General features: G+C 40.7%; 1 protein-coding gene across 8 annotated transcripts in view; it reads left to right on the top strand.

Annotated features, from left to right (window-relative positions):
* Positions 1 to 11163, top strand: part of si:ch211-212o1.2 (uncharacterized protein LOC492735 homolog) — an 84458-nt gene that overhangs the window by 27398 nt on the left and 45897 nt on the right. For 3 of the 8 annotated variants that reach the window (XM_061917085.1, XM_061917081.1, XM_061917083.1), the window contains 4 exons: positions 5345 to 5464; positions 7184 to 7261; positions 7333 to 7419; positions 10592 to 10683. In XM_061917085.1, the coding sequence (XP_061773069.1) occupies positions 5345 to 5464; positions 7184 to 7261; positions 7333 to 7419; positions 10592 to 10683 (377 nt within the window). The remainder of the gene's footprint in view (positions 1 to 5344; positions 5465 to 7183; positions 7262 to 7332; positions 7420 to 10591; positions 10684 to 11163) is intronic. The other 5 variants (XM_061917087.1, XM_061917084.1, XM_061917086.1 and 2 more) reach the window with 3 other exon arrangements.

Raw genomic sequence — 11163 nt, 5'->3', positions numbered from 1 at the left:
CCTTCCTCTTTTCTTTGTTCACTCTCGGATCCTAATTTGCCCTCGTGCAACAGTGATGTCTTGTTTGTTCATGCTCTCTGTCGTTAGCTCTCACGCTACGTTTATTTTATTCCTAGCTTTCACGCTAGTTGTTTGTATTGTCTTTTGTGCCTACGTGCCAGTTTTATTTTCCTAGTGGTTTATCCTAGCTTTCACGCTAGCGTCTTTTGTTTGCCTTTTTCCTTAGCTCCTGTGTTTTTGTTCCTAGCCTTTTATTACTTTAATAAATCCATTTATATCTTACCTTGTTGTGTTCATCGCTTCGACGCATCCCTGGAAGAACCAATCCGGCATCACAATGCCACACAAGCCTCACAATTAAGTAGTAAATCTTTATTTCATTTTAAAACCAATGCAAGCTGATTTCCACACATCTAAATAGAAAATAGAAAAGAATGTGGCAATAATAAATTTGCGAGAGCGCAGACCTTGCCAAGACTAATCAGCAGACAACACTTTAATCCGACCTGCTCAAATCTCCCGTCCAAGTGGAATCATGGAGCGGCTTCAATGACCACGGCTCAACTCTCTCCAACTTTTGATATTTCTTATTTCTGGAAGGTCATGGGTCAAGTTTGACAGTTCAAAAATATCCATAAATCCCATATTTTTGAGTCTCTGGTGACCACTTGGCTCCATCCTTTTATGAGAGCATATTAATAGGCGCCCGGGTCTATAGGCGTGCCCACTCTGAGCTTTATTCAAAAGGTGCCATGAATATCTCATAGGCTGCTAATGCTGTCATAAAGGAGGATCTCAGCACATTAAACTTTTAACAATTAGCAAGGGGGCAAGGAGAAGAATATGGGGGGATGAAAATAAACTTTAAAGACATGCATTTACTGTTTGTACACTTAAGTGAAAGGTAAGGTGTCACGTGACCTGACAGCTTCAACGAGACAATCCGAGTAGAACTACCGTAGTTATTAAAAAAGCTTTAGATTACCTGTGAGTGCTTACGTGTCTTCAATAATTCACCGTCGCTAAGTGTGGGTCCCCCTCGCTCATAAAAGTGCTGATTAGCAAGTTTAAAGTCAAATAAGTTGGTTGATCCTGTCGTGGAAATGAATACTGCTGACCTCTGCTCTCTGATGAGGAGGCCACCATCCCACCTGAACGTGTGGGTGGGCTCAGTGCCGCGTCAGCATTGGTGTTCCACACATGAGAGGTCGTGACCCCATAGTCCAGAGTACACTTGTGTCAGTCTAAACCAGGGGCAGGGAACCTATGGCTCGCGAGCCAGATGTGGCTCTTTTTGATGACCGCATCTGGCTCTCGGATAAATCTGAGCTGACACTGCTTAACACAATAAAGTAATGAATAATTCAACTTGTACCGTATTTTGTCGGAGTATAAGTTGCACCTGCCGAACATGCATAATGAAGAAGAAAAAAAACATATAAGTCGCACCCGCCGAAAATGCATAATGAGTGCACTTCTGTGCATGATGTCACCAGGATGACGTATCAAAACAACACTAAATTAAAGTGTACTTTTTGTACAGAACGCCACTACAATAGTTTAAAACAAATAAAGTTCACTTTTGTGCATGATGTCACACTAAATATTTCAATAAGTGTCAAATGAAAATGAGCTGCATAATAGGAAATCAAATAGTGTTCATCCTTTGCTATGTGGTAGGTTCCTGCAGACATTATCTCCTACTATTTTTTCATACGGTGTTGATGTGGAAATGGTTGCCTCGGCACTTTGATGGTGTGGGGGTGTGGCACTGAATGGAGATGTTGATATGCGGAGTAAACACTCTTCATTCTCTAGCACAGTGGTTCTCAAATGGGGGTACGCGTACCCCTGGGAGTACTTGAAGGTATGCCAAGGGGGTACGTGACATTTTTTTTTAATATTCTAAAAATAGCAACAATTAAAAAATCCTTTATAAATATATTTATTGAATAATACTTCAACAAAAAATTAATGTAAGTTCATAAACTGTAAAAAGAAATCCAACAATGCAATATTCAGTGTTGACAGCTAGATTTTTTTGTGGGTATGTACCATAAATATTGATGTTAAAGATTTTTATTTATTTTTTTGTGAAGAAATGTTTAGAATGAAGTTGATGAATCCAGATGGATCTCTATTACAATCCCCAAAGAGGGCACTTTAACTTGATGATTACTTCTATGTGTAGAAATCTTTTTTTATAAACGAATCACTTGTTTATTTTTCAATAAGTTTTTAGTTATTTTTATATCTTTTTTTCAAATAGTTCAAGAAACACCACTACAAATGAGCAATATTGTGCACTGTTATACAATTTAATAAATCAGAAACTGATGACACAGTGCTGTATTTTTCAACCAAAAATGCTTTGCTCTGATTAGGGGGTACTTTAATAAAAAAAAAGTTGACAGGGGTACATCACTGAAAAAAGGTTGAGAACCACTGCTCTAGCAGGTGACTTTTCAAATGATGCTACATATTAGCAGTAATGCTACTTTTTGTAGCAACGCTTTTGCACCACACTTGACATATAACTGTTGTCTGGGCAACATATTCCCGAACCAAACCACCGCCAGACAATGGACCCCCTGGTGTTTTTCTTGGGAATTAATTCTTCCTTCATTTGTTACCAGATCCGCACCTTCTTTCTCTCGTATTACCACTCGCACGGCTCCGCTAGCATCACAGCTAACGTTACCCATGCTGCTACCTCTCTGCTGGGCGAGGGCGTATACGTATGCGACATATGAGGTGACAGTATGTGACGTGTGTAAGAAGGTGCGCTTGCTGTCTGTGAGAAGGAGAGACAGGATTCAATCAATCAATCAATGTTTACTTATATAGCCCTAAATCACTAGTGTCTCAAAGGGCTGCACAAACCACCACGACATCCTCGGTAGGCCCACATAAGGGCAAGGAAAACTCACACCCAGTGGGACATCGGTGACAATAATGACCCAGTGGGACGTCGGTGACAATAATGACTATGAGAACCTTAGAGAGGAGGAAAGCAATGGATGTCGAGCGGGTCTAACATGATACTGTGAAAGTTCAATCCACAATGGATCCAACACAGTCGCGAGAGTCCAGTCCAAAGCGGATCCAACACAGCAGCGAGAGTCCCGTTCACAGCGGAGCCAGCAGGAAACCATCCCAAGCGGAGGCGGATCAGCAGCGCAGAGATGTCCCCAGCCGATACACAGGCAAGCAGTACATGGCCACCGGATCGAACCGGACCCCCTCCACAAGGGAGAGTGGGACATAGAAGAAAAAGAAAAGAAACGGCAGATCAACTGGTCTAAAAAGGGAGTCTATTTAAAGGCTAGAGTATACAAATGAGTTTTAAGGTGAGACTTAAATGCTTCTACCGAGGTGGCATCTCGAACTGTTACCGGGAGGGCATTCCAGAGTACTGGAGCCCGAACGGAAAACGCTCTATAGCTCGCAGACTTTTTTTGGGCTTTGGGAATCACTAACAAGCCGGAGTCCTTTGAACGCAGATTTCTTGCCGGGACATAGGGTACAATACAATCGGCAAGATAGGATGGAGCTAGACCGTGTAGTATTTTATACGTAAGTAGTAAAACCTTAAAGTCACATCTTAAGTGCACAGGAAGCCAGTGCATGTGAGCCAGTACAGGCGTAATGTGATCAAACTTTCTTGTTCTTGTCAAAAGTCTAGCAGCCGCATTTTGTACCAACTGTAATCTTTTAATGCTAGACATGGGGAGACCCAAAAATAATACGTTACAGTAGTCGAGGCGAGACGTAACAAACGCATGGATAATGATCTCAGCGTCTTTAGTGGACAGAATGGAGCGAATTTTAGCGATATTACGGAGATGAAAGAAGGCCGTTTTAGTAACGCTTTTAATGTGTGCCTCAAAGGAGAGAGTTGGGTCGACGATAATACCCAGATTCTTTACCGTGTCGCCTTGTTTAATTGTTTGGTTGTCAAATGTTAGAGTTGTATTATTAAATAGAGTTTGGTGTCTAGCAGGACCGATAATCAGCATTTCCGTTTTTTTGGCGTTGAGTTGCAAAAAGTTAGCGGACATCCATTGTTTAATTTCATTAAGACATGCCTCCAGCTGACTACAATCCGGCGTGTTGGTCAGCTTTAGGGGCATGTAGAGTTGGGTGTCATCAGCATAACAGTGAAAGCTAACACCGTATTTGCGTATGATGTCACCTAGCGGCAGCATGTAGATACTGAAGAGTGCAGGGCCAAGGACCGAACCCTGGGGAACTCCACACGTTACCTTAACGTAGTCCGAGGTCACATTGTTATGGGAGACACACTGCATCCTATCAGTAAGATAAGAGTTAAACCAAGACAGGGCTAAGTCTGACATACCAATTCGTGTTTTGATACGTTCTAATAAAATATTATGATCGACGGTATCGAAAGCAGCGCTAAGATCGAGGAGCAGCATCATAGATGACGCATCAGAATCCATCGTTAGCAATAGATCATTAGTCATTTTTGCGAGGGCTGTCTCCGTGGAGTGATTTGCCCTGAAACCGGATTGAAAGGTTTCACATAGATTGTTAGACGCTAAGTGTTCATTTAACTGCTCCGCAACAATTTTTTCAAGGATTTTTGAAATAAAGGGAAGGTGAGACACCGGTCGGTAGTTTACCATGAGGTCAGGATCGAGGTTAGGTCTTTTAAGAAGAGGATGAATAACCGCTTTTTTGAATGCTAGGGGAACAGTGCCCGAGGAAAGTGATAAGTTTATAATATTCAGCACTGATGGACCTAATAATACAAAGAGCTCCTTGATCAGTTTCCCAGGAAGAGGGTCAAGTAAGCATGTTGTCTGTTTTATTCCATTTACACGTTGTAACAATTCCTCTAATGTTATTTCCTCAAAACGAGAGAAACTATTTTGGAGGGCAGTATCCGCTGTATATACCATCGTATCAGTGTTAATAGAACCCCGTTGTAGCTGGGACGCATTGTCTTTAATCTCCTTTCTAATGACTTCAATTTTCTTACTAAAGAATTGCATAAAGTCATCAGCTGAGTGGGTTGAGCTCCTGGAGGGGGTCCCTTGTTGGGTTAGCGATGCTACCGTACTAAACTTTGAGTGGGATGAGCCGGTAGTGTAATGCCAGAAGCTAAAAGCAGCTGCGTGAGAACGTATACTCAAATATCACGATATGGTCATTTTCTATATCGCACAGAGACAAAGTATATCGATATATATCGCCCAGCCCTACTTGAACGCACAAATGACTCTCAAACCCTGGTTAGTTTGTGTCATTTTTGTAATGACGTTCTTGTGTCCCCGCTCAGGTAAAAGTGTGTATTGTTCTAACTGTTGTCCGTCCTCAGGTAAGCGTCTCCAGGAGTGGGTGTGTGTGATTCTGTGCCTGGTTCTCTTCATCATCAACTTTACCTTCCTCCTCCTGCACTTCTCCACCGTGCACATCTGCCAGATCGTCCTAGGTATCGGTGAGTCAGTCGTAAGTTGGATGCTAAATTGACGTCAATGTCTTACTTGCATAATTGGCTGTGATGCATGTGCATTTAATTTTGTAAGTGGGGCAAAAAAAACAACTTATTTTTGTGAATGGGCAAAAAAATGTTTAAAGACAGATTTTTGGATATATGTTATTTGTATCAACATTTACCGTATTTTTCGGACCATAGGGCACACTGATTAAAAGGCGCACGGCCGATGAGCGTGTCTATTCAGGTCTATTTTCATACAGAAGGCGCATTAAAGGCCTACTGAAAGCCACTACTAGTGACCACGCAGTCTGATAGTTTATATATCAATGATTAAATCTTAAAGGCCTACTGAAATGAGATTTTCTTATATAAACGGGAATAGCAGGCCCATTCTATGTGTCATACTTGATCATTTAGCGATATTGGCATATTTTTGCTGAAAGGATTTAGTAGAGAACATCGACGATAAAGTTCACCACTTTTGATACTTCCGGAAAAAGCCTCGCCTTTACCGGAAGTCGCAGACGATGACGTCGCAAATGTGAGGGCTCCTCTCATATTCACATTGATTTTAATGGGAGCCTCCAACAAAAAAGTTATTCAAACCGAGAAAACGACAATTTCCCCATTAATTTGAGTGAGGATGAAAGATTTGTGTTTGAGGATATTGATAGCGACGGACTAGAAAAAAAAAAACTCGATAGCATTGGTACGTATTCCGATGTTTTTAAACACCTTTACTAGGATAATTGTTGGAAATCCCTTATCTTTCTATTGTGTTGCTAGTGTTTTAGTGAGTTTAATAGTACCTGATAGTCGGAGGGGTGTGTCCACGGGTGTCGACGGCAGCTGTATGGACGACACAAGCTCAGCTGATATCCAGTAAGTGGCGACTTTTTAACCACAATTTTCTCACCGAAACCTGCTGGTTGACATTTGGTAGGGATCCATGTTGGCTTGACCGCGCTCTCATCCATAGGAAAGTTTCACCTCCAGGAATTTTAAACAAGGAATCACCGTGTGTTTGTGTGGCTAAAGCTTCCCAACTTCATCTTTCTACTGTGACTTCTCCAATATTAATTGAACTAATTGCAAAAGATTCAGCAACACAGATCTCCAAAATACTGTGTAATTATGCCGTTAAAGCAGACGACTTTTACCTGTTTGTGTGCATAGCGCTCATATTTCCTAAAAACCTGTGACGTCCTGCGTACACGTCACCATTACAGGACGTTTTCATGACGCAACTCGCGGGAAATTTAAAATTGTAATATAGTAATCTAAAAAGCCGTATTGGCATGTGTTGCAATGTTAATGTTTCATCATTGATATATAAACTATCAGACTGCGTGGTCGCTAGTAGTGGCTTTCAGTAGGCCTTTAACATTGCAACACATGCAAATACGGCCTTTTTAGTTTACTAAATTTAAAATTTCCCGCAAAGTATCCTGTTGAAAACGTCGCGGAATGATGACGCGTGCTTGTGACGTCACCGGTTGTAGCGGACATGTTCTTCCAGCCCGATCCAAACTGTAAGTAGTCGGCTTTAATCGTGTAATTACACAGTATTCTGGACATCTGTGTTTCTGAATCTTTTGCAATTTGTTCAATTAATAATTGAGATTACAAAGAAGAAAGATGTTAGTGGAAAGCGGTGTATTGCGATCGACTGTAGCAAAACAAACACAGCCGGTGTTTCTTTGTTTACATTCCCTAAAGATGACGGTGAAGCTTTACCATGGAACAGAGCGGTCAAGCGAACATGGTTCTCTACCACATGTCAACCGGCAGGTTTCGGTGAGAAAATTGTGGTAATAAGTCGACTCTTACCGTAAACATGAGCGGAGTTTGTGTCGTTCCTCCTGCAGCTGTCAAAGAGGCAGTTGCGACTATCTTGGCTCCTCCATGGCTTCCCTCAGAGACACTGGCAGTCACCACACCCCTCCAACTTTCAGGTATGACTATATAATCTCACTAAAACACTAGTAACACAATAAGTAGATAAGGGATTTTCCAAAATGATCCTAGTAAATGTGTCTAATAACATCTGAATCGCTCCCACTGCCGTCGCCGGGAGCCATCGCTTTTTTTAAATTTATTTTTTTAGTGCTTCACTCTAACTTTCCTCATTCACAAATCTTTCATCCTCGCTCAAATTAATGGGGAAATCGTCGCTTTCTCTGTCCGAATCACTCTTGCTGCTGGAGGCTATGATTATAAACAATGTTCAGATGTGAGGAGCTCCACAACCCGTGATGTCACGCCACATCGTCTGCTACTTCCGGTACAGGCAAGGCTTTTTTATTAGCGACCAAAAGCTGCGAACTTAATCGTCAATGTTCTTTACTAAATCCGTTCAGCGAAAATATGGCAATGTCGTGGAATGATCAAGTATGACACATAGAATGGACCTGCTATCCCCGTTTGAATAAGAACATCTCATTTCAGTAGGCCTTTAAAGCCCTGAAAGATCAATAATGCAGGACACCATTGATTTTTATTATTTAATATTTTTGAGTAATCACAGTGAAAAGTTAAATAAAATCCTACTAAATATATTTGAGATCCGAAAGGTTCCCCACTCATAAAATGATGCATTTGTTTTTCTTTTACTTTTAACACTTAAATTTCAAGATCAACTTCCGATATATCTGTCGATTTTAAGTTTGAACTATTATTTTGTTTGTTTTATGCTCTTTTGTCAAAACGTTGATGTTTTTATATGGCAACAACACAACATATGCAATATTTTTTCCATATAAAACATTTTAAAGTGATTATTTTTAAGAAATAATTCATTATAACAGATATTTTTGTCATTTTGTCTTTTTGAGCAATGGAAAAAAAAGAAAATAAAGACAAAAGGAAAAAAAAATGCCTGCATGGCAGCTTTGTGTCAACATTGCCCCCTTTTCTCATTAGATTTCACCTCACTCCACTTTTTTTAAATGTTTTATTTTTTATTTTTGCAATACTATCAATTTTGCAATTTTTACAGAATGTGTGGCGGGCCGTTAAACGATTAGCTGCGGGCCGCAAATGGCCCCCGGGCCGCACTTTGGACACCCCTGGTTTAGAGCTATATATCAAAATTTATTTGTATAGCGCTTTTCATGCACAGGCTTGTGACAAACGCACAGTGCTGTACAAAACAAAACAAATAACAAGAAGAGAATAAAACACACACACATACTTGACAACACATGACAATAAAAAAGCCAAAACATGGCATTGCACTGAGGATTTGCGGTAATACGCCACCTTTGAGACGTCCACACTGGAGAATAACTAAAATTAAAGCCATTAACGAAATATTATGTAGACTTATTATAGTGGTTTATTTCATCAGGAAAACTAACATCAAATCGATAGCAATTGCATGCATCAGGGCACAGCTGCAGACGTCCTTGGTAGCAGTCATGGCGCCTGTTGCTTAGATGGCCATGCTCTCTTCATACACGACTCTGGACTGGTGTGTTTATTAGTTAAGAAGTAGTATTTTCCGCAAAGCCGAATGTCTTTTTAGGCGGTGTAGCTCGGTAGGTAGAGTGGCGGAGTGGCCGTGCCAGCAACTTGAGAGTTCCAGGTTCGATCCCGGCTTCCGCCATCCCCACTTTACCCACCTGCTCCCAGTGCCACCCACACTGGTTTAAATGTAACTTAGATATTGGGTTACACTATGTAAAGCGCTTTGAGTCACTGGAGAAAAACGGCGCTTTGAGTCACTGGAGAAAAAACGCTGTATAAAAATATAATTCACTTCACTTCTTATGTCGCGCCCTACAAAGTGATTGTACTGTAAGTATTGTACTTATCACGCACTAGCTGTTTCGTTGTAACACGGATGTTGGTTGTGGTTTTCATGACTACATTTGGAAATTGCCATGTAAAATTGCTGATGGTAATCAGTAGAATGTATATGGTAAAGCCAATGTGCAGTAGAATCAAGATAGTACATTTTGGAAGAGTTTTCTGTCAGGTGTACTTGCTTTGTTGGCGTGGAACATTACCTAGAGGCAGTTTGCCTGAGTGCTGCTCAAGTGTTTGTTTCCTTGCCAAGTATTTGAGCCGGTGTTTAGTCTGCAACCGGATGTGTGACATTGCTAGCAAACTAGGGCTGGGCGATATATCGATATACGCGATATATCGCGGGTTTGTCTCTGTGCGATATAGAAAATGACTATATCGTAATATTCGAGTATACGTTCTCACGCAGTTGCTTTTAGCTGCGGGCATTACACTACAGGCGTTTCTCAGTCCTTCTTATCTCTCCTTCTCACAGACAAGCAGGCACACATTCTTACACACGTCACATACTCTCACGTCATACGTCACATACGTATACACCCTCGCCCAGCAGAGAGGTAGCATTAGTAAGCTGCTAATGTAGCCGTACGAGTAGGAATACAAGAGAAAGAAGGTGCGGATCTGGTGACAAATTTAAGGAAAACTTAATTCCCAATAAAAACAGCAGGGTTTGCATCGTCTGGCGGTGGTTTGGCTTCAAGCGGGAATATGTCGAACAGACAACCGTAATTTGTCAAGTGTGGGGCAAAAGCGTTGCTATAAAAAGTAGCATCACTGCTAATATGTAGCATCATTTGAAAAGTCACTCGCTAGAGAATGAAGATAATTTCATAACGTCCGTAGTAACCTACCACATAGTGAAGGAGGAATACTATTTGATTTCCTATTATGCAGCTCATTTTTATTTGACACTTAAAATGTTTCCGACAATCTTGCACTTTCTGTTTTGGAAATGACTTGAATGTTTGGGCCATTGCTTAATAACTTTAATAAATACACTTTTGGTCAATTGACTTAGTTGTGATTTCCCTCTCTGCATGAAAGTTTAAAAGTAGCGTATATTAATGCAGGATGAAGAAGAATGTTTTAATGTAGACACATAGAATCATCATACTGCTGTGATTATATGCATCAAGTGTTCATTCAAGGCCAAGGCAAAATATCGTAATATACATTGTATATCGCGATGTGGCCTAAAAATATCGAGATATTAAAAAAAGGCCATATCGCCCAGCCCTAAAGCAAACATATATCGATATAACTTTAAAAGGCTTGACTGTACGATTGTTATTAATATATGTATCTGCGTTTGTGTTACAGTGCTCGGAATGTTGACAGCAGACTTTGCATCTGGGATGGTACACTGGGGGGCCGATACCTGGGGATCTGTAGATATCCCTGTTATTGGCAAGGTGAGCACATACACACACACACACACACACACACACACACACACAGACGGTGAAACACTCTAAAATGTGCGGCAAGTTGGTCACTATAGAATAGAACAGGGCTGGGCAATTATTTTGACTCGGGGGGTCACATTTTGAGAAAAAAATGTGTCTGGGGGCCGGTATATCTATTTTTAGGAACACTAATACAAAACCTCACAATAATGTCTGATTGAATGCTAAAAACGTTATGACAGACCACCTCAAAATAACGGAATGGAATTTAAAAATTTTTTTACTGAATGAGACACCCAGAATGTAGGATTTACAATATTAACTATGAAGGATAAAACACTGAATATTGACAACATGAACATCACACCCCATCTCCATCCACATATTTCACAATCATGCAACAAAAGGCAGCAAAAATACAAAAAACAGCGAAATATGAACGGGAAGAGTAAAATAAAAACCCACCTACAATCTAATGTATCTGAT

This window comes from Nerophis ophidion, linkage group LG12 (assembly GCF_033978795.1).
Source record: "Nerophis ophidion isolate RoL-2023_Sa linkage group LG12, RoL_Noph_v1.0, whole genome shotgun sequence".
In the NCBI taxonomy this organism is placed as follows: Eukaryota; Metazoa; Chordata; class Actinopteri; order Syngnathiformes; family Syngnathidae; genus Nerophis; species Nerophis ophidion.
The sequence above is the reverse complement of the archived record's forward strand: the minus strand, read 5'-3'. Positions and strand labels throughout refer to the sequence as shown.